Raw genomic sequence first — 21,375 nt, forward strand, 5'->3', positions numbered from 1 at the left:
GTGGCCACTGGCGATAGTGAATCTGACAGTGAGGGTGATGAGTAACATTTTGGATCCTTTTGCAAAGAATGGTATGAGTATATGGATGTTCAGATGCACATTCTGTATTCTCTCTAGCTACCTTGCTGGGTTGGAGGGTTTGTAACTTTACTAATTGTGTTAATAAAACTATTACAAATACAAAAGGTTTTCCTAAGTGTGAGTGTTGGAACCACGCATGTCGGGGCTCCCAACTGGATAGTAATTTTAATAATACTGGGCCTGATCTTGGGATGAGAACCTACTAATCCTCTGAGTATAATCAATATAATAAATACATAATCAACAGGTCAGGCAACACTGCTTACTAGTAGAGGAGTGTACATCCTACAGAACTGGATTTCTTTCGGACTCCACTGTCATTTGGATAAATGAAAAAGTACATGTACTATACTGTGTGTCAAGATGATACATTGACACATTCTGGAATACTGGACCTTAGCTAATAGATGCACTTGTGATACTGGCAGACCATGTGCCAGCTCATGCCAAAGCCCCAGGCCTCACTGAAGGCTTACAAATGCATAGCTGGAAACCAGGCCAATTCACTTGTGTAGCAGTATAGAGCAAAGTGACTGCTAAATGTATGAGAGTGTATTCGGTGTTTAAACGTCATAAAAAGTAATGGGATGTTACATGCACTGTTTTAACTTATCTGTATCCCATTGTAATAGCAAATATTTACATCGTCTATACCCCTGTAACTAAATAACCCATCAATCTGAGAAAGAAGCCTTATGGAATGCAAATGAAGAACTTTAATAGCAAAGTGCTAATTTCAAATCAAGTGGTCATTTTATGTGGTGATTGGAGATCAAAGACTCTAAATGCATTCCTCACTCTCCGTCCCCAAAGAGCCCACGTGGGTAGTGACCCTGTCGCTTGTTTCCTATGAGAAGAAGCTAGAAGTATGGATTCAGGGAAAGATCTCTCATCTCTGGAGTGTTTGGACTCTTACAGGGAAGGATACCAGATGCAAAGTGGAGATCCCTAGAGACAATCTCGGTACCTTGAAAAGACTTTTGGGAAACTGGAAATTTATTACATCACTACCACCATTTGGAATCACAAACTGTGTCTCACCTGTACATATATTTTACCTGCTTTAACCTCTCAATAAACTTTTATTTCCTTTTCTTAGCTAATAAGCCTTTAGTTAGTTTACTCTAGAATTGGCTACCAGTGTTGCCTTTCGTGTAAGATCTAGGATACCAATTGATCTGGGGTAAGTGATGGTTCTCTTGGGACTGGGAGCAACCTGAATCTGGTGTGATTTTGGTATAAGTGACCTTTTATCAGAAAGTCCAGTTTGTCTGGGTGGCAAGATAGACTAGAGAGTCTAAGGGGACTGTCTGTGACTCTATGGTAAGACTGATATAGTGATCCAGGAGTTCACATTTGTTACTAGGTTGGTGAAATCTAATTATAGAACACAACATCAGTTTGGGGTGTCTGCCCTGCTTTTGACAGTCTGCCCTGTTGTAGGCACTCACCGTTGTGAGCCACTCCAAACTGATATCCTCCCCCCCAAAAAAAATTAAGTGTAATTCAAAACATTTTTAAAATGTTGCTGTCCAAAAGAAACATTTAGGAAAAACAAGTATGGTTTTCCTCTTTCAGGAAACATGGGACGAGCAGGTATTTCACTCCACAATACAGCTCATCCCAAGCAATGGACAGCCCACAAGTTGTTTGTACTTTACCTGAGTTCTCCAGTAGTAGCTGAAGGGTTAAAGATAATCTCTGCTCCATTTAGACTGTACATGAGCCAGTTCAGGGGGTGATGGCGCCCAAAACAGATATTCACAGCAATCCTTCCAAACGGAGTCTGGAACACAGGGTGCCCTGTGTTGCCCTCCATATAGTAAGTAGACTAGGAAAAAAACCACAAACAGGTTGTCACAGAGTCCCCGGGCGATGCTCTGGAATTGCTCCCCACAAAGCCAGTCAGGACTTTGGGGAGCCTCCTCTCCCTCGGAGCAGACTGTCTTCAGGGCAAGAAGCTCACACGGCTTCACCTCCTGGGTCTGACCTTGGAACATTCAGCATATGCCCCTCCGTGCGCTTCCCACAGCGAGTTCACCCAGGCAGGGTCCTGGGGAAGCCAGAGGGTCCTGCACGCACCCCCAACTTCGCAGTCAGACATGACTCTCAGCCAACCAGTAAAACAGAGGTTTATTAGATGACAGGAACACGGTCTAAAACAGAGCTTGTAGGTACAGAGAACGGGATCCCTCAGCCAGGTCCATTCTGGGGCCCAGCGAGCCAGACAACCCCGTCTGCACTCACTCAGCCAGCCCCAAACAGAAACCCCCTCCAGCCCCTCCTTTCTGACCTTTGTCTCTTTCCCGGGCCAGGAGATCACCTGATCTTTGTTCACCTTTCGCTATCCCCTTGCAGAGGGGAAGGGCCCCAGCCATTTGTTGCCAGGATACAAAGCGTCAGCCATTTATGCACACTGGAGACTTAAGAAATGCATGGGGGAAACTGAGGCACCCACACAGTATTCAGAGGAAACGTTAAGAACAGTCCCACTTCGTCACACAGGTGTCTTCAGGTATTGTCTCCAAGTTCACCCACCCCCCACTACCATCCTTTAAAATTCACTAGATCTCTGAGGCACAAACAGTATGTGAAAAGACAATACCCCTCAGCCACTAAATACCTGCACTGTATGTACAGATCCAACAGAAATGGCTCTCTTGAGCTGTAAAGATTAAATTCCAGTTCCATTTCTACTTCTCTTTACTCACTGCTGGACATAAGTGCTGTGCCACCTGGCTTTTTCACATGTTCCTGTAGCAATACTGCATTCTCTACAGACTTTATAACCTGATCACCCTACCCTCCATGCCAAAATGGTAAGAGCAAAAAATTAATAGGCAGCAGGTTTAAAACAAACATAAGTACTTCTTCACACAATGCACAGTCAATCTGTGGAACTCATTGCAAGGGGATGTTGTGAAGACAAAAAAAGATAACTGGGTTCAAAAAAGACAGAGAAATTCCTGGAGGATAGGTCCCTCAATGGCTATTAGCCAAGATGGGCAGGGATGCAACCCCATGCTCCAGGCAACCCTAAACCTTTGACTGCCAGAAGACAGGAGTGGAAGACAAGGTGAATCATTCCCAAATTCCCCTTGAAGCTCTAGTACTAGCCACTGTCAGAGACAGGATATTGGGCTAGATGGACCAGCATGGCAGTTATGTTCTAATAAATAATTCTATTTCAAAACAGATCTGCCTATTTTGTATCTTTTTAATTTATTTTTATTTCTCAGTCCTCTGTTTTTTCTACTATGATTGGAGAAGAAAAACAAGATTGTTATTGCTTGAGGGAATTCATCAGCTCTTGCTCTTTATTCCTCACCAGAGGTCATAATCATCTCCACAGCAACTAACTGATGTCTCAAGGAGGATTGATTTTTGTTTATTTATACACCCTCCCACATAGGGCTGAAAAGGTTAGAAACCAATCTTTTTCCCCCTTTACATTTAGTTCTCATTGATTTGCCATGGATGATTGCAAGCTGGCAGATTTCCCAACCTGCTCCACAGAGACAGTCCACCCAGTCTGAGAAGTCCAACTCACTGCCCTCCTCAGGTTTGGGTTTTGTTACTTTATTGTTGTTTTCTCTGTTAATAAAGATCGGAATAATCCTTCTTCCTAGTCTGAGCTGCTCAGCCCTCACCCCAGGTCTGTCTGTCTCTCTCTTTTCAGAGAGCCAGGACCACCTCTGTTATATCCAGGCAGAGTAACAAGTCACCAGCAGAATATCCTTAACCCCTTCCAAGCAGGATCAACACTTTTTAACAAGGTGGGGTGTTCTTACCCTTTACAGTGAAGCTGATAGAGTAGGAATTGTCAAATTGTTTAAATATGTTAATCGATTGTTTTGATGCTTCTCCTGGCACTCATGATCACATGGACCACCTCCCATTGGTGATCACATAACATCCCTGTGGCAACTGCAGCAATTGCATGAATAGAAAAGTGAAAGTACTTATCATATATATGTATATATAGTTTAGCTGCCTTTCATTGCAGTTTCACAGCTGGAAACGAAGAGAAACATGCAACCAGCAAGTGCTGCACAGACCACAGTTTGGGAACCTCTGAGACAGAGTGTTCTAGGCCCATACAGTATGAACATGGTATTTATTATGTATGGATTTAACTGTTAAATAAGGTGTGAAGGACATGGAAGGTATGTGTATTAATTTTTATGAATGTTTGTGTGTGTGTGTGTGTGTGTGTGTGTGTGTAGGGAAGGGGGAGTATTTCGTGGTTACTGTAGTGCTGGCTAAAAGGCAGCTAAGGGTTAAATCTTTCAGGAACCTGAAACAATCACTGAAGACAGAAGTCAGTTGCCTGGTGCTCAGACAATACTATGAATCCACTGTTTGAAGGCTCCCTCCAACCCGCTCTGGAGAAATGCATACACCACTTTCATCAGCTCCAGGGCTTGGCTTGAAACATCAGGAGATCTCTGGGTGGGAAATTTCAAACAAAGGAACTTTGACATGGATAAAAGGCAGCTTGGATCTTGAGGGACACAGCATGCTGACGGGATGGTGGGGGAGGGCTGACTATGAGAGAGGCAATAGTTGCAGGCGTGCAGCCTGCTTCGTGCAACCCAATGCTTTGGGGCTGCCTGGGTTAAGCAGAATCTATTTAAACTAGCAAGGAAAGGTTAGGTTTAGGTAAGACAATATGCATTTAGGCATTTGTTATTTTTAACCCTTTTCTCTCTGCTTGTGATGTTCCTACAGATAAATAAATCATACTCTGTTTTGAACAAGTTGCTCTCTGTCTTTGCATTTACAGCTCCCTGAGAGAATTCTGGATCGGGGTCAAACCCAGTTGGCTCTGCTGGAGGTAATATGGTTTGTAAATAAAGGTGCTGTAAACTCATGGTCCAGTCAAAAGTGGGATGAATTGCAGGATTTTACTTAGAGAAGTGCAGGTATAGGCCTGTCACCTGAAAGAAGCGCCCATGGAGAGATACAAAGAGATTACAGGTACAGTTCATCCCTGAACCATATAATACAAGGCTCGTCAGCTTACAAGAAATTCACCAGGAGTATGACTTCATCAGTGCCCGACAACTGACACACCATAGCTATGAATTACACAATTTTTATAAAGCTCCTCAATATTTAAATAAATAAATTAATGGAGATATCCTATCTCCTAGAACTGGAAGGGACGAAAGGTCATCGAGTCCAGCCCCCTGCCTTCACTAGCAGGACCAAGTACTGATTTTGCCCCAGATCCCTAAGTGGCCCCCTCAAGGATTGAGCTCACAACCCTGGGTTTAGCAGGCCAATGCTCAAACCACTGAGCTATCCCTCCCCCCGTGTGTGAAGTTGCTTTGTATAGAAAAGCCCATTGGGTTGATAACCTATAGAGAGGAGCAGATTATTTTGGGGAAATACTATAAAACAAAGAAAATAACTTAAAATAAATCAAAGCTACAATAGCATCTTGGGGATTCTGGTGGCATCATATTCCATGCTTGTGATTTATGAGCGCACCAGAAACCCCTCAGTGGCATCATCATAGCCACACAATTCTACCTTGACAAAATGGACAGGACAGTTATGCAGGTACACTTTCCAACACTCTACCATACAGAGACAAGCAAGAGCTACAAAGTGAGGACAGTTTATTATAAGCAATGCTACATCTCACCTCATTGAAATCTCCAATCCTTGGAATGTGATTTTTCCTGCTCTTCCCAAGGACAGATCCAGAGTTTGAAATCACCACTGCAGTGTTCCATAAAGTTCCTCCATGTACATCATCTCTCTCCAGAATTGGAGACACCACAACCATATTGTGCTTCTTTGCCAGCTATAGAAATGAATAGAAAATCTCTATTACAGAAAAGCCTGTTATGATTAACTCTGTTTTCATCTTTTTCCCCTCAAAGTAGAATACAGGAGAGGTTTTCATTCTGTGCATTATTCTGACCTCAGCTAAGCACTAGTGATGAATATATGATGTACTGGAACTCTAGTGTTACAACCTTTTTCTTGTTTAGAGAGGGATACCTCAGTGAAAACTTTCCAGTCTGAATCCTTCTAGCAGAAGCATCGAGTTCCAGTTAGATGAGTTCTGCTGTAGCAGCAGTTTTTAACCTGTAGGCCAGATCCACCCACACCCAAGAGGGGCATAAGGAACCGCTGAGAAATAAGCAGGGGGAGAGGGTGTAATCCTGCTCTCATTCCTTCATTCTGGTACACTGCTTAGTGGATTTGCGTAACAAGAGCTGGTTGAAAAAAGGTAAAAAAAATAAAAATATGGGACATGCTTAAAAGAACATTTTTTATTTTCTGAAAAATAATAAATCAGTTTTTCAACAAAAAAACAAAACAGAAAACTGAATTTTTTTTCAATTTTTGTTTTACCCTTATTTTCCAGTGACAAATTTTCCAAGAAAATTCTCCTTTCATTCAAATAGCCATTTTCCGCTGAAAAAATGTTTCTCCTCAGAATTTTTGACCAGCTCTACTTAACAACTTGCGCCTGAGCCTCAGATTCTAAAGCTTCCCATAAACCCTGGGGCTGATTCCTGATGCCTTCTACAGAGAACCGGAGCAAAGGATTAATGAATGCATTTGCTAAGGCCTTCCTGCGAATGCCTGACATGTGAAGTCACAGTATGGAAAGTGGACAACTCTATGCAGACATTTATTAAATCAGTCTGGACCTACTAGTCATTTTTATTCTCTTTGCAAAGCATCTCATGTTTGGCTTTTAGCTATGGGATAAAGCATTCAGGTTCTCTTCAGCACCAATACAGAGGCACATGAAACTGAACTCCAACAGTTGGGAACAAAAGGATTCAGGCAAGGCAGAGTCTTCCAAGGATGTCTCAGGAATCACTCTAGAACTAAGTCCCAGATTCTACTGGCTGCTCATCATTTAAGCATTGTTTGTCCTTGTATTCTTCCTTCCATTAAATTTAGTGTTAGTAACATAGCAGAAAGACATTACACAATTTGATGATCCCCAATTATGCTAGGTATAGAACCATGGCACTGTGCACCAAGAGCAAATCCTTTTTTGAATAGGAATTTAAATTAGACTCATAGACTTTAAGGTCAGAAGGGACTATTATGATCGTCTAGTCTGACCTCCTGCATAACGCAGGCCACAGAATCTCACCTACCCATTCCTGTAATAAACCCCTAGGGTGATCAGCTGTCCCAATTTTATAGGGACAGTCCCGATTTTGGGGTCTTTTTCTCACATAGGCACCTATTACCTCCCAGCCCCTGTCCCGATTTTTCACACTTGCTATCTGGTCAGCCTATAAACTCCTAACCTATGTCTGAGTTATTGAAGTCCTCAAATCATAGTTTAAAGACTTCAAGGTGCAGAGAATCCTCCAGCAAGTGAGGATTGCTGCCCCACGCTGCAGAGGAAGGCGAAACCCCCCAGGGCCTCTGCCAATCTGCCCTGGAGGAAAATTCCTTCCCAACCCCAAATATGACGATCAGCTAAACCCTGACCATGTGTGCAAGATTCACCAGCCAGACACCCAGGAAAGAATTCTCTGTAGTAACTCAGATCCCACCCCATCTAACATCCCATCACAGGCCATCGGGCATATTTACCGCTAACAGTCAAAGATCAATTAATTGCCAAAATTAGGCTATCCCATCATACCATCCCCTCCATACTCTTATCAAGCTTAGTCTTGAAGCCAGATATGTCTTTTGTCCCCACTGCTCCCCTTGGAAGGCTGTTCCAGAACTTCACTCCTCTGATGGTTAGAAACCTTCGTCTAATTTCAAGTCTAAACTTCCTGATGGCCAGTTTCTATCCATTTGTTCTTGTGTCCACATTGGTACTGAGTTTAAATAATTCCTCTCCCTCCCTGGTATTTATCCCACTGACATTTATAGAGAGCAATCGTATCTCCCCTCAGCCTTCTTTTGATTAGGCTAAACAAGCCAAGCTCTTTGAGTCTCCTTTCATAAGACAGGTTTTCCATTCCTCGGATCATCCTAGTAGCCCTTTTCTGTACCTGTTCCAGTTTGAATTCATCCTTCTTAAACATGGGAGACCAGAACTGCACACAGTATTCCAGATGAGGTCTCACCAGTGCCTTGTATAACGGTACTAACACCTCCTTATCTCTACTGGAAATACCTTGCCTGATGCATCCCAAGACCGCATTAGCTTTTTTCATGGCGATATCACATTGGCGGCTCATAGTCATCCTGTGATCAACCAATACTCTGAGGTCCTTCTCTGTTACTTCCAACTGATGAGTCCCCAGCTTAACAAAAATTCTTATTATTAATCCCAAACGCATGACCTTGCACTTTTCACTATTAAATTTCATCCTATTACTATTACTCCAGTTTACAAGGTCATTCAGATCTTCCTGTAGATCATCCCGGTCCTTCTCTGTATTGGCAATACCTCTCAGCTTTGTGTCATCCGCAAACTTTATTAGCACACTCCTACTTTTTGTGCCAAAGTCAGTAATAAAGATCAAATAAGATTGCTCCCAAAACCGATCCCTGAGGAACTCCACTAGTAACCTCCCTCCAGCCTGACAGTTCACCTTTCAGTATGACCCGTTGTAGTCTCCCCTTTAACCAGTTCCTTATCCACCTTTCAATTTTCATACTGATCCCCATCTTTTCCAATTTAACTAATAATTCCCCATGTGGAACCATATCAAATGCCTTACTGAAATCGAGGTAAATTATATCCACTGCGTTTCCTTTGTTTAAAAAATCTGTTACCTTCTCAAAGAAGGTGATCAGGTTGGTTTGGCATGATCTACCTTTTGTAAAACCATGTTGTATTTTGTTCCATTTACCACTGACCTCAATGTCCTTAACTATTTTCTCCTTCAAAAAATTTTCTAAGACCTTGCATGCTACAGATGTCAAACTAACAGGCCTGTAGTTACCCGGATCACTTTTTTTCCCTTTCTTAAAAATAGGAACTATGTTAGCAATTCTCCAGTCATACGGTACAACCCCTGAGTTTACAAATTCATTAAAAATTCTTGCTAATGGGCTTGCAATTTCATGTGCCAGTTCCTTTAATATTCTTGGATGAAGATTATCTGGGCCCCCCAATTTAGTCCCATTAAGCTGTTCGAGTTTGGCTTCTACCACGGATGTGGTAATATCTATCTCCATATCCTCATTCCCATTCGTCATCCTGCCATTATCCCTAAGCTCCTCATTAAAGACTGAGGCAAAGTATTTGTTTAGATATTGGGCCATGCCTAGATTATCCTTAACCTCCACTCCATCCTCAGTGTTTAGCGGTCTCACTTCTTCTTTCTTTGTTTTCTTCTTATTTATATGGCTATAGAATCTTTTACTATTGGTTTTAATTCCCTTTGCAAAGTCCAACTCTACATGGCTTTTGGCCTCTCTCACTTTATCCCTACATGTTCTGACCTCAATAAGGTAGCTTTCCTTGCTGATCCCACCCATCTTCCACTCCTTGTAGGCTTTCTGCTTTTTCTTAATCACCTCTCTGAGATGCTTGCTCATCCAGCTTGGTCTACAACTCCTGCCTATGAATTTTTTCCCCTTTCTTGGTATGCAGGCTTCTGATAGTTTCTGCAACTTTGACTTGAAGTAACTCCAGGCCTCCTCTGCCTTTAGATCCCCAAGTTCTTCAGTCCAATCCACTTCCCTAACTAATTTCCTTAATTTTTTAAAGCTTGCCCTTTTGAAATCAAAAACCCTAGACACAGATCCCAAAGCCCTCCTTATAGCACCACTGTCTGAGCCATCTGTTGATCATCATAATCTTGTCACAACTTTGTTATCCTTCTCTAGGAACAGGCAGAATCCCATTGAAGATCACTTGAGCCTCGATTTCCTTAAGCGTCATCCCCAGCCCAGCATAGTCTCTCTTGATACGTTCCAGTGAGAATCTAGCTGTATCATTTGTTCCCACATGAAGGACAATCAGTGGATTCTTTCCCGCTCCCGTTAGGATCCCCTTCAGCTTCAGGTCCACATCCCGTATCTTAGTACCCGGCAGAAAGCACACCCTTCTGTTCTCTGGATCAGCTCTGGTTACAGGCCTATCCATTCTTCTCAGTAAGGAGTCCCCAGTAATGTAGACCTGCCTTTTCCTGGTGATGGTGCGATTCTCTGGTCTATCCCCTGTTCCCTCTGGCTGCAAGTCCTCTTGATTTCTATTCTCCCTTGCAATCCTTTGTAACCCAGCCTGTATCCTCCTGGGGCTCATATTTGGTGTTGTTATCTCCATTGACTCTTCCCCTCTTTCTATAGAACTAGCTGCTCCTCTCTTCTTCCTTGCCCTCTCACCTTCAGTGACCATCTGCTGTGCCCCGTCTTCATTTTCCAATTCCACAAACCTGTTCCTGAGCTCTATTTCTCCTTCACTAGCCCATCTTTTCCTCTGCCTGGTTCTCTTAGTCACATGCTTCCACTGTCCACTTTCCTCACCCAGCAGTCTCCCCTCAGAGTTCTTTGGTCCTGCTTCCATCTGCAAGTCTGAGCTTTTCCCTTCAGCCTCCTCATGTCTTTGCTCCATCATCTGCTCGAACCCCCTTCTAAACTCAACCAGAGTTTCCACCTGCATCTCCAGTCCTCCGATCTTTTCTTCCATCAGCTCTATCAAGCAACACTTCATGCAAACAAAACTCTTTTCAGGTACCCCCTCCAGGATCATGTAGATACCACAGCTTCCACATCCAGTCATCTTCATTGTGTCTTCCACTGCTTGGGTCACTACCACTGCTGCCTCTGTATCTGTCATAGCCTTTCCACCTAAGTCCTGTTAGTCCGGGAAACACAAACCAAACCACCACCCACAGCAAAACAAACCCCCCACGAGCACCACAACACTGCCAGAACACCACACACTCCCTTCACTAGCCTGTCTGTCCTAGTCTTCCCCACAAACTCCCCTTAAGAACTCCCACTCAAACTCCCCTGTTTACAGCTCTGTTTGCTGGCTCCTGTGCCTAAATTGCTCTTTATTGCAATAGATCAAATATAAGAAAGCCTTTGATCAACGAGTTACTGTAGTTATACAGTATGTAGTGGATCCACACATGTAAATGCATTTATGTTAAAAAGTATAGGTGCTGCCTTATCCACAGGAATCATAGCATCACAGTACCTTTTAATATTCTAGCAAGAATATTTTGCACTAAATTTTAGTACTGATAAGTTATTTAATCTTTGGTTAAATGACATTTTCTCTTCTTTCCCTTCATGTCATTTTACTTTTCCATAAGTCTGAATATTTCTTTCAGGATCTGCCCTTAGGTCATTAACCCCATATTGAGAAGTGCCCCACACTTGGCCCAAGTCAGACTGAAGCTGTAAGGTCGTTACACATACATGTTTAGTAGGTCAGATCACATCTGGATAGATTCAGGCCCACAACAAACCTGATCATGTCAGTGAATCATTTAATAAAGAAAAATACAACGTCCCTTATAAAACAAAAGAGCTGTAGACTATTTAAGATGGCAGAAGGTGAAAATTATCCCACAATCACTCTTTCACTTAGCGATCCCTGGCCAAATGACTGCCAGCTAATAAAAGGTCACCTCTGGTGCACAGAAAGCGGCATTCTGTGTTACATGTCAGAAGAAGGATGTAGAAAAATCATATGAGAGTGTTTCCTTTTCAGAACATTAGTTAACTCATCAGTTAATATTCTTTGTATAATGCTTTGCTAATGCATAGTCTGTTCCATTCAAAAGGAATTTCTTGACTAGAAGTTAAAGGTGACTGGCTGTGAAGCTTATTTTCTTCTTGTAAAAATATGGAAAAAATCAGGATAGGAAGTCTCACATATCCTACAGGGTAAAAGGCACTATATAAGGGTAAAGTAAGATTTTTTTTAAAACTGTTTCATATTGCACATGTGTTGTTGTCCATTTGCATTTTCACTAGCTCTCACAATACAGTGAAAATTATTTTTGGTTCTTTAATTCTTACAACATATAAGACTGATATACAAAAAGTGATCACTACACAATGGCATGAATTCAGCTTTTTACCTTCTGGCAGAACCTTGTTGTCAGACCATCCTCTGCTGACTCAGCAAATTCAGTCCATGGAAGCTTCTCTCTTGTACAGAATGCAAAGGGCATAGCTAGAAAAATACCAACATGAGAAGTCAATACAAAGGCTTCAGATCACTGAGCTGGTATGGGATGGGTTCTGCTTTACTCATATAAAACAGGTCAATGAAATGTGTTCAGAAGTTGCTTTTGTGAAAACTGAGAAATAATGACCACATCTGAATATGGTACTGCTATCTCCTTCTCCTTGTACAAAGGAGTTTGATTCTTGAGAATGTGTCATTTAGGGGTCTCTAAACTTTAGATTTTCTAGGCTGCATTCTCACAGAGACACCGTGACAAGACCAGCCACATATAATTCCAGTGCTCTATATGCAGCAGACCAGGATCTAAATTCCTCTTACTCCATGTGATGAACTGGGACTGTTCTTACTGTGGTCTTGGAATGCTGACAGGGGAGTGTGGCTGGGACGGTCTGCATTGGGGGATGGGAGACTGACCGAAGGAGAATACCTGAGCATGTAACATGAGAACCCAGGAGGGGGCTGGGGCCAGATGACACCTTTGCCCGGGAAACTGAACAAAGGCTGTGGGAGGGGTCGCTGAAGGCAGAGTCTGGGAAGCTGGTTGGTGAGGTGGCTGGCAGGCAGGGAGGGCTCTGACCTCCGGAGGGGGGCTGGGGTGCCCGAGGACCCCAAGATGGACCTAACTGAGGGGGGACCTGTTGTCTGCGCCTGCAAGACCTGTCTTGGACTGTATTCCTGTCGTCTAAATAAACCTTCTGCTTTACTGGATGGCTGAGAGTCATGGTGAATCGCAGGAAGCCGGAGGTGCAGGGCCCTGAGTCCCCCCACACTCCGTGACACTCCACAGCCCAGGAAGGACAAGAAGTGTCGCACAATCACTCAACACTATGGAGCAAAGACAGCATCTTGTCATCAGCCAACATTTGTTCAATTAAGAAGCCAGGCTGAGTCCCTACTAATTTGAAATGGGAGGACTGGCTGGCCAGAAGAGAGGTGGTTATGATTAGAGATCAGGAGGGTGAAGTTAGTATAGGTGAAATGAGAGGGGAAGATTACCCACTATCTCACACGGGGCAGAGGATCCCCTGAAGGAGTGTCTGAGGAAGAAACCTACAAATTAATGACTAAGACGTATTTCCCCCCAAAAGTCTCACAAGAGGTCCTTCAATTTTGGTTTTGGCCACAGTCCTAACCCCACACATCCTCCATTTTCATTTAAATATTATTTTTCTGCTATTGAGAATCTTCCTAAAATCAAACAAAACTTCCAAGGAAGAAAAGGGGAAGAGCAGGTGAAAGAACACACAGTAAGCATAACTAAAAGCATCGCCGAGATGCAGGCCCTGCCTTTGCAGACCTACATGGGACCTACACTCAGCTCTGTTAACAAGGATTCTTTTAAGATTATGATCAGTGGATTGTATCCTGGAATCTCTGTTTCATAGTTGCGGTGGAACATTTTTTAAATATAGGGTACCTGTTAAATGGAGAGGAATTGGCTATTTTCAGAAATTTAAGCATTTTAAAGGCAAAGAATCTGGACTTGGGGAGGCTACAGAAAATACTCACTCCAAGCCTCTTGAAAGCAGATCACATTGACCCCACACATTGCAGCCACCTCCACGATCTCCTCTATTCGCCTGTGCAGTGCAGCCACCTGGTTGTAAGAAATTTGACTCTATAAAAACTCATACATCATAATTCACTTGTAACATTAAGGTTTTGGTTCTGCCACCTTTCACACTAAGTAGTACCTTGCTTGGCACTTCGCCCCATTAATTTCAGTGAGAATACTTCTAGGGTAAGTTACTGCTCAACAAAAGCAATGGTTGCAGAATTAGGCCCTAAAGAGTTAGGGCATTTTTAAAGGTATTTAGGTGCCTAAACATTCAGATAGGTGCATAATGGGATTTTCAAAAGCACATATCTACAACTTTAGGCATTCTATTCTAGATACAGTTAAAAAACTGGCCTTTAGTCCCTACATGTGCATTAGAGATCTATAAACCTTAAAAGAGCCACACACAAAAAACCTTGCTGATGCGGTTTTGAGATGTGACACTTAGCAATGTGAATGAGTAAGCATACCACCACTAGAGGTTAGAGAGAGCTGTACATCCTACAAGCACATGTAGATTCCAGAACTTCCCCTAAAATACCAGCCCTGGAGCTAGCAGAGCTATGAACTGACAAAATGCTTGTTGGAGCAGTATGTTGCTTCACTCTTGAGCCCCATACATCTGACAACTTCGACCAGAAGTTCTTTGACTAGAAGTTAGGCCATCGGCCCTATGGTTATCCATGGGACAGTTGCTTATGTTTGGATAAAGGAGAGATGGGATGATCGGGGGCAGGGATGGCCATGGACTGGCTACTTCTGAAATGCAGACAAGCTCCTCCTTTTGGCATATGCTCTGGGTCTAATGAGAGAAGCTCATGCTCTGAGGCTTGAAATGCGCACGCGCACACACACAGAGTTAGTAAACATGCTTCAATCAGCAATATACACGTTATTACCCTCAAAGCATGTTTTAGTGCATCCCTAAGAAGAACCAAGCAGTGCACCAGTGATGGACAGTTTGTATTTTTCTTTAATTAGTTAAAAAACTTTACACAGGAACTCTTCTCACTGGAGAACTCTAGTTACAAGGAGGCATAGGGGCAGTGGCAATGAGATTTGGAGCCATTCACACACACACACACACACACACACACACCCATCTCAAATCCAACCCAGACGGATACCGACCAAACAGATATAACAGCTGTGTAGCGTTATGCAAAATGACTTGGTGGTCTCGGGCCAGTTTCTAGTGGAGAGGCATCCACATAACAAATGGCAGCAACTGGCACTCTTTTTGGCAGACCGCACAGATAAAGGAAGAACTTGACTAACACAGAGAATGAGCTACTTTCTCTCTCTCCAAAACACAGTGTCTGAGTGAACTTTCTGCCCTGTGGATAAACCGGACTATCAGTCCAGCATATTTCACAAATGTGAAATTCACCTTCATTTTGCTTTTAAAAAGACTTTATAGATTTACATAAAACTTACAAGATACACACCTTCAGGTGTGTATCTTGTATCACAGACACGCCGGTGTTCATTTGGTGAAAGACTCCCCTCAGACCTTTGACTTACTGCGGTATAAAGAGTTTTAGAGGGTAGAATTTATACAAATCACCAACCCTGCATTCTGCAATCATCGACTTCAATTCTCTGAACATGAGACTTTTCTGGTTTATTTGACAGGTAAAGGCTTTTAGCTTAGAAAGCCAACAACTAAATATTTAGCTTCAAGAAAACTACAAATAGGTTGGGCAAATAAATAAGTAAACAATAGAAATGAGATTTTCTGATGGAGCTGCGTGTTCTACTTTGAGTCACAAGACTTCTTGGCAATTTACCATTCAACAAGTCAAATCCAAGGCCATTAGGTAACATAGGCCCTAAAACTGATAGCGGACAACACAAGAAATGCACAACTGATAGTGTGACACTGTTGGTGAATGAGACAAGCTTTGAGAGACGCAGAGGTCTGGGAAAGGTACTCAGGGCTTGTTCTCACGTACAGTAATTCAGCTATGCCGCGGTAGCGTTTTAGTGAAGATGTTCCTACGCCTATGAGAGAGCAGCGTAGTTAATCCACCTCCTTGAGAAGCTCTCCCGTCAACACAGTACTGTCTACACGGTGTGGGGGGGAATTGTAGATCAGTATCACTCAAGGGTGTGGATTTTCACACCCCTAAGCAACGTAGTTATACCGATATAGGTCTGTAACATAGACCTCAGCTCAGTGTCACAGCTCAGTACAAAGTGGAACAGACTGATAAATATGAGGAGTTAACACATGTTGCAAGAGACCATTCAGGATGATGTGCACAATTATCACCTCTGCAATCACTGGACAAAGAAGTGTTAAGAGATTACATACTGTTGTAATGAGACACATGACCAGCCTCTCAGTCTAACAGCTCATTTACACTACCACTTTTTACAGTCATAATTTACACCGCTCAGGGGTGTGATGTGATGCTCTCCTCTAGGGTTGCCAACCCTCCAAGATTGTCCTGGAGTCTCCAGGAATTAAAGATTAATCTTTAATTAAAAGATTATGTTACGTGACAAAACCTCCAGGAACAGGACCAACCAAAGTTGGCAAACCTAGCTCCCGCCGACATAGCTTCCACTTCTCTAGGGAACTGGGGTAAAAATCTGTCTGGGGATTGGTGCTGCTTTGAGCAGGGGGTTGGACTAGATACCTCCTGAGGTCCCTTCCAACCCTGATAGTCTATGATTGGGGTGGAGCAATTACCTCCATGGGCGAGCACTCTCCTGCCACACACTGTGTCTTTACCAGACGAGGCAGCTGTGCCAATGTGGGGCGGGAGTGAAGACAGGCGCCCAAGAGTCCCTGAGTTCAGTGTCCGAGTTTTAGGCATTGAAGCCGCCAGGCTCATGGGACAGGAGTTGATCCAACAGACGAGCTGTAGCCGGCTGACCCAGAGCCCCCTGTGCCGGTGACTGTACCTGTTCCGCCACGGGCGTGTCTGTGGGCAGGGGGATTTTATTCTGAACCAGCCCCACTCGAACAACACGGGGCTGCCTCAGCTGCTCGGGCGCAGCGCCAAATCCACAGCCCTGCAGCTCGAACGCCCTGTGGCTCGCGGCCGACAGAGCCGCAGCCGGCAAGGCAAGTTTTCTGAAACGGCAAAGGAGCGGAATCAAGGGCGCGCGCGGGACAGGGCGCGCGCGCGCCTTCCCCCCCCGGCAGCCCGAGCGCCGCGCGCCTGCCAACCGCCAGGGCGGGCAACAGCAGCGGGACACGGCAAGGGCGCCACGCCTCGGGCGAACCTGCGCCCCAAAGGCCTTCAGCAATGGCCACGCCCCCTAGGCTAGGTTACCCCCCCCCCAAAAGCCGACCGAGCTAAGGCGCCCCCCCCAACGCCGCCTCAGTCCCACAGCAACGCAGGGGCTGCTGGGAGCTGTAGTCCTCCCGCACCTGCTCAGGTTCCCGTAGAGGATCCGCTTCACTTCGCCGAGCTCCTCGGGGGGGAGGTGCCGCTCCAGGCATTTCTCCAGCGAATCTAGACCCCCCGCCATGGCGGCGGCGCCGAGGACGAGGGAGGCAGCGGTGGCCGACAGCTGAGCGGACTGCACGGGACCGGACAGGCTGAGCAGGGGTGAAAGTAGAAATAGGGACTTACCAGTAGGGGGCTGGGTTGGGGCCGGGGTTGGCCCCCGGAAGGGGCGGGGCCTCGGGCAAAAGGGGCGGGGATGGGGGGGTCAGAGCCAGGCCCCCCCACCGGGGTAGCAGCAGCCAGGGGCTCCGGCAGCGGTTTAAAGGTCCCAGGGCTCCGCCGCCGCTGCTACTGCCCCGGCCCCTTTAAACCGCTGCCGGAGCCCCCGGCTGCTGCTGCTACCCCAGGGCTCCGGCAGTGGGGCTCCCCTGCTGCTACCGCCCCAGCCCTTTAACTAGCCCCCGGGGCCTTGGGGTAGCGGCGGCTATTTAAAGGGCCCAGGGCAGTAGAGGCAGCGGGAGCCCGGCCCTTTAAATTACCCCCGGAGCCCCGCTGCCGCTACCCCAGGGCTCCAGCAGTGGGGCTCTGGCAGCAATTTAAAGGGCCTGGGACTCCAGCCACTGTTGGGAGCCCCAGGCCCTTTAAATTGCCGCCTCGCCGTACTGGGGCGTACCAGCTTACTTTCACCTCTTGAGGCTAAGTGACAGTTACCCTCCCCTGGCGGCCAGCCTGGACACGCCCCCCCAAAGGGGACCCTTGGACCACGAGACACACCCCCGCCTCTTCCCCTCAGAGGGATTTTGGCACGTTCCCCTGCTAGGGAGGGGCCTGCTGTGGGGTTGGACGTGTGAGGCCTGGTGGGGTCACAGGGACGTTGGCTCACTGGCTGCAGCCTGGGCAGGAGCAGTGCCAGCTTGGCCCCCAGGGCCCCGCCAACCTGCCACTCACGGCGCCCTAGGGGTAGCACCACCATAGGGGTGAGGTGGGGGCACCATCCATCTCCCTGGCCTGTGCACCCCTTTGTGGTCACCCACCAAGGGCTGGTTGGGATGTGCCCCTCTGGTCTAGCCTGTCGCTGAGTAGAAAGCAGCCTGCGCTGGATTGGAACCGGCCCCCAGCGCTGAATGGTTGCATCTCCTACCAACCCCCTGGAGCCGTGCAGGCCCGCCGCTTACCCCCTGTTCCTGTTAGAATCACTAAGGGGCGACGGCCCCTGCCATGCCCAGGATGTTTGTCTAAAAGATCTGCTCTAGGCACTATTTTGGGGGGGAAGTTCTATAACCCGGGTTATACAGGAGGTCAGACAAGATGGTCACGAAGGTCCCATCTGACCCCCTCAGCCTCTAATCCCTGGCTAACCTAGAACCAGCACACGGGCATAACACACACTTAGGAACTTTTAAGATGCCCAGTAAGCAAAGCCACAGTATGGGCAGGGGAGGAAAAGAGGGAGTATCACAGTTTACACAAAATGTCATGCATCTCATGATGTGTATCATTTTTAATAGCAAAAAGATACCACACAGCAGCCAGAAACAGTAATGATTAACCTAGTCCTCAACTTGGCTTTGAGCCCCAGGTTATCACTGGAAAATCATCCCAGAGCCAGAGAGAATCAATCTACCACACAAAGGACAGCTCAGACAAAATAAGGAGGCAATGTACCAGCCTCCATTTAAACACCAATCTGGGACAAGGAACAGTGGGTATGAATAAAGGATAGTTCCTTTAGTAAGTACCAAGAGGCCATCCTGTTTAAACCTCATTATTCCCACCAGAGTCAATAACTACTGGCTATGCTTTCTGCTTTGCGGTATTATTGTGAAATGAATTATGTGTAAGCATTTTGTTCCCATGAGAAGACTGATTACAGAGTCCAGTGACTGTTATAAATGTCTTAATAGATCAAAACTATGACTTTTAGAGTCTTTTCTTTAAGTTTCCTACAAGACATGGTGTGACAAAGTGGGGGATTTTCTTGGTTTTTTCAGGGGTTTGCATGCAGAGGGGGTGGGACTCAGTTTCCCAGTGTGTTACTGGTTTAATGAGGTGATGGGAGAGGAAGTTTGTTGTTACAGAGGCCCAGCGACGGAACTTGGGATCCCAGCCAATGGCCAGGAGAATAGATACTCCAGTGACTGGTGACCTAGTGACCAGGAGGCCCAGCTTGGATGACACAGCTGGTTCTGGCCAATGGGAGGACAATGGGCTGCAGAGAGAGGACCCCAGTGACCTGACCAGCTGGTTCCAGCCAGTGGTGAACAAAGGATGGCTGAGAGGAGAGGAGGCCCAGGCGACCCTGTTTACCTGGACAGAAGACAAAGGACAGAGGCGGAGCTTGGGGGCAGGTGATATCAGATGGCCCGTTGGAAAGCAGGAGGTCTCTGGGCTGGAGCGGGAGAGAAGGAGAGCCCACCTGGATGTAGGAGCGATTTAGATGTACTGTGCTGAGGGAGGCCAGGCCTGAGGTCCCTGAGAGTTTCCTATGCTGTGTTCAGACGCTCAGTAAACCCTCCTGTTTTACGCTGGATGAGAGTCGCTCCGGTCTAGAGAACAGGGTTGCATTATTCCCTGTGGGAGTGGAGGCCCCGGGGTTCCAGAGCAAGTGGACTCCCTGAAGGGGCCCACGGCAAGAGACAGGCATGCTAAAGGCTCAGAGAGGAGTGGTTCCAAGAGGTGGAGGGGCTTAACCCCCAAGAGAGAGTGGACCCCTGAAAAGGGCTGTCACACTAAAGGGGGTTCCCTTCAGGGACTGTATGGGGCCAAGAGTGGGCATGACCTGTGAGTCCGTGACACATGGCAACACACAGCACTTGAAAACCCTGATAATAGCAAATGTTAACTAGTTAAATATTAAGGCTCTTTAAATATTTGCAAGGGAAGAGTAACTTATATTAACTTTTAATCTAAACAAAAAGAATCCAGGGGTCATCTGCATTTGGAAATGCAGCCTTTGCAGATCCCCCCCATATGCTCTCCTGTGGTAGTACCCAGGGTTGTGAGGCACCTCACCACTGCTTGCCCTTAGCACAAAATAGTTTGGTCTGCGCCTGTTGTGGGTCTGTGCCCTGAAACCACCAGCCTCTAGCAGCAAAACACTACTTTCCAGGCCTTGCTCTCTCTGTACAGGTAGTGATAGGCACACACCAACCCCTGAATACTCAGAGCATTCTCTGCAGCATCCAGCCCCTTATCCACTGAACACTCACACAATCATCAGGCCTGCTGTTCCCAAAGGAACAGTACACTCAAGCTTGTAAGATTCAGTTTAGGACTATCACTTTGCTTAGTTAAATTTATTCTTGTTTTCACTATAACTATATTATCATAACAGAGATTCAAATAATAGTGAGTAAGAATATTGGAAACAAATGGCTACATATAAAGCAAAATCATAACTTGCTTTCTAGAGACTAAACTTAAGTAACAGTTAAACTTCTTTAGAGGTTAATCTCACCCAAAGTTCTCTTCAGCATTTTCAACCAAAGCTGGTTGAGACCCCTTTTTCATGAAGCACAACTGCTGTCTTCCTCTTACTTCCTTAGTGAAGGCTGCCTGAGTGTCTTCTCTATTGCCCACATATACTCAGCCAGATCTTTGATCTGTACCACCAGATACGATTCTCTCCCCCAAGCTGTTTTTCTCTGTTAGTTTCTTTCTGATGTCCCCACAACCCTTTATTTGCATTCAGTTCAGACTAGTGTTGGGAGACCCACTGTGAACAAGACAATACAGTAACTCCTCACTTAATGTTGTAGTTATGTTCCTGAAAAATGCGACTTTAAGTGAAACGATGTTAAGCAACTCCAATTTCCCCATAAGAATTAATGTAAATAGGGGGGATTAGGTTCCAGGGGAAAGAATGTTTGCCAGACAAAAGGCATTATATACATTTTAAACAAGCAATTTAATACAGGTACAGTACTATAGTTGGGAGGTGCCACTGCCTTACCCTACACAGGCACAGCCCACTGGCACTGGAGATGAGGCAGGCAAGGAGGCTGAAGGTGCTGTAGGCTAGGAGAAGCACGTTGCGCAGTAGCGGCAGCTTCCCCTACTCTGCAAGCACCAGGGGCAGGGGGCTCAACCCTCAGCCCACCCACTCCCTCCTTCCCCCAAGCTCCCACCCTTGACCTGCCTCTTCTCCCCACCTTGTCCCCCTTTACTTCCCACACTGCGTCCTCGCTCCTCCCTCCTCCCTCCCTTCTAAACGTCGCAAGCCAGCT

The 21,375-nt window shown here is 45.7% G+C and overlaps 1 protein-coding gene across 3 annotated transcripts in view; it reads right to left on the reverse strand.

Annotated features, from left to right (window-relative positions):
• Positions 1-21,136, reverse strand: part of UPB1 (beta-ureidopropionase 1) — a 45,882-nt gene extending 24,746 nt beyond the window's left edge. The window contains exons 1-7 of one of the 3 annotated variants that reach the window (XM_026660531.1): positions 21,102-21,136; positions 17,131-17,301; positions 16,659-16,830; positions 13,697-13,784; positions 12,078-12,172; positions 5,735-5,896; positions 1,743-1,912 (exon numbers count right to left, since the gene is read on the reverse strand). In XM_026660531.1, the coding sequence (XP_026516316.1) occupies positions 1,743-1,912; positions 5,735-5,896; positions 12,078-12,172; positions 13,697-13,784; positions 16,659-16,830; positions 17,131-17,231 (788 nt within the window). In that variant the 5' untranslated portion in view covers positions 17,232-17,301; positions 21,102-21,136. Of the gene's footprint in view, positions 1-1,742; positions 1,913-5,734; positions 5,897-12,077; positions 12,173-13,696; positions 13,785-16,658; positions 16,831-17,130; positions 17,302-21,101 lie in introns of those variants that run through there. The other 2 variants (XM_026660530.2, XM_026660532.1) reach the window with 2 other exon arrangements.
• Between the last annotated feature and the right edge of the window lie 239 nt (positions 21,137-21,375).

Source organism: Terrapene carolina, unplaced genomic scaffold (genome assembly GCF_002925995.2).
Source record: "Terrapene carolina triunguis isolate 2854851 unplaced genomic scaffold, T_m_triunguis-2.0 Scaffold790, whole genome shotgun sequence".
NCBI lineage: Eukaryota > Metazoa > Chordata > Testudines > Emydidae > Terrapene > Terrapene triunguis.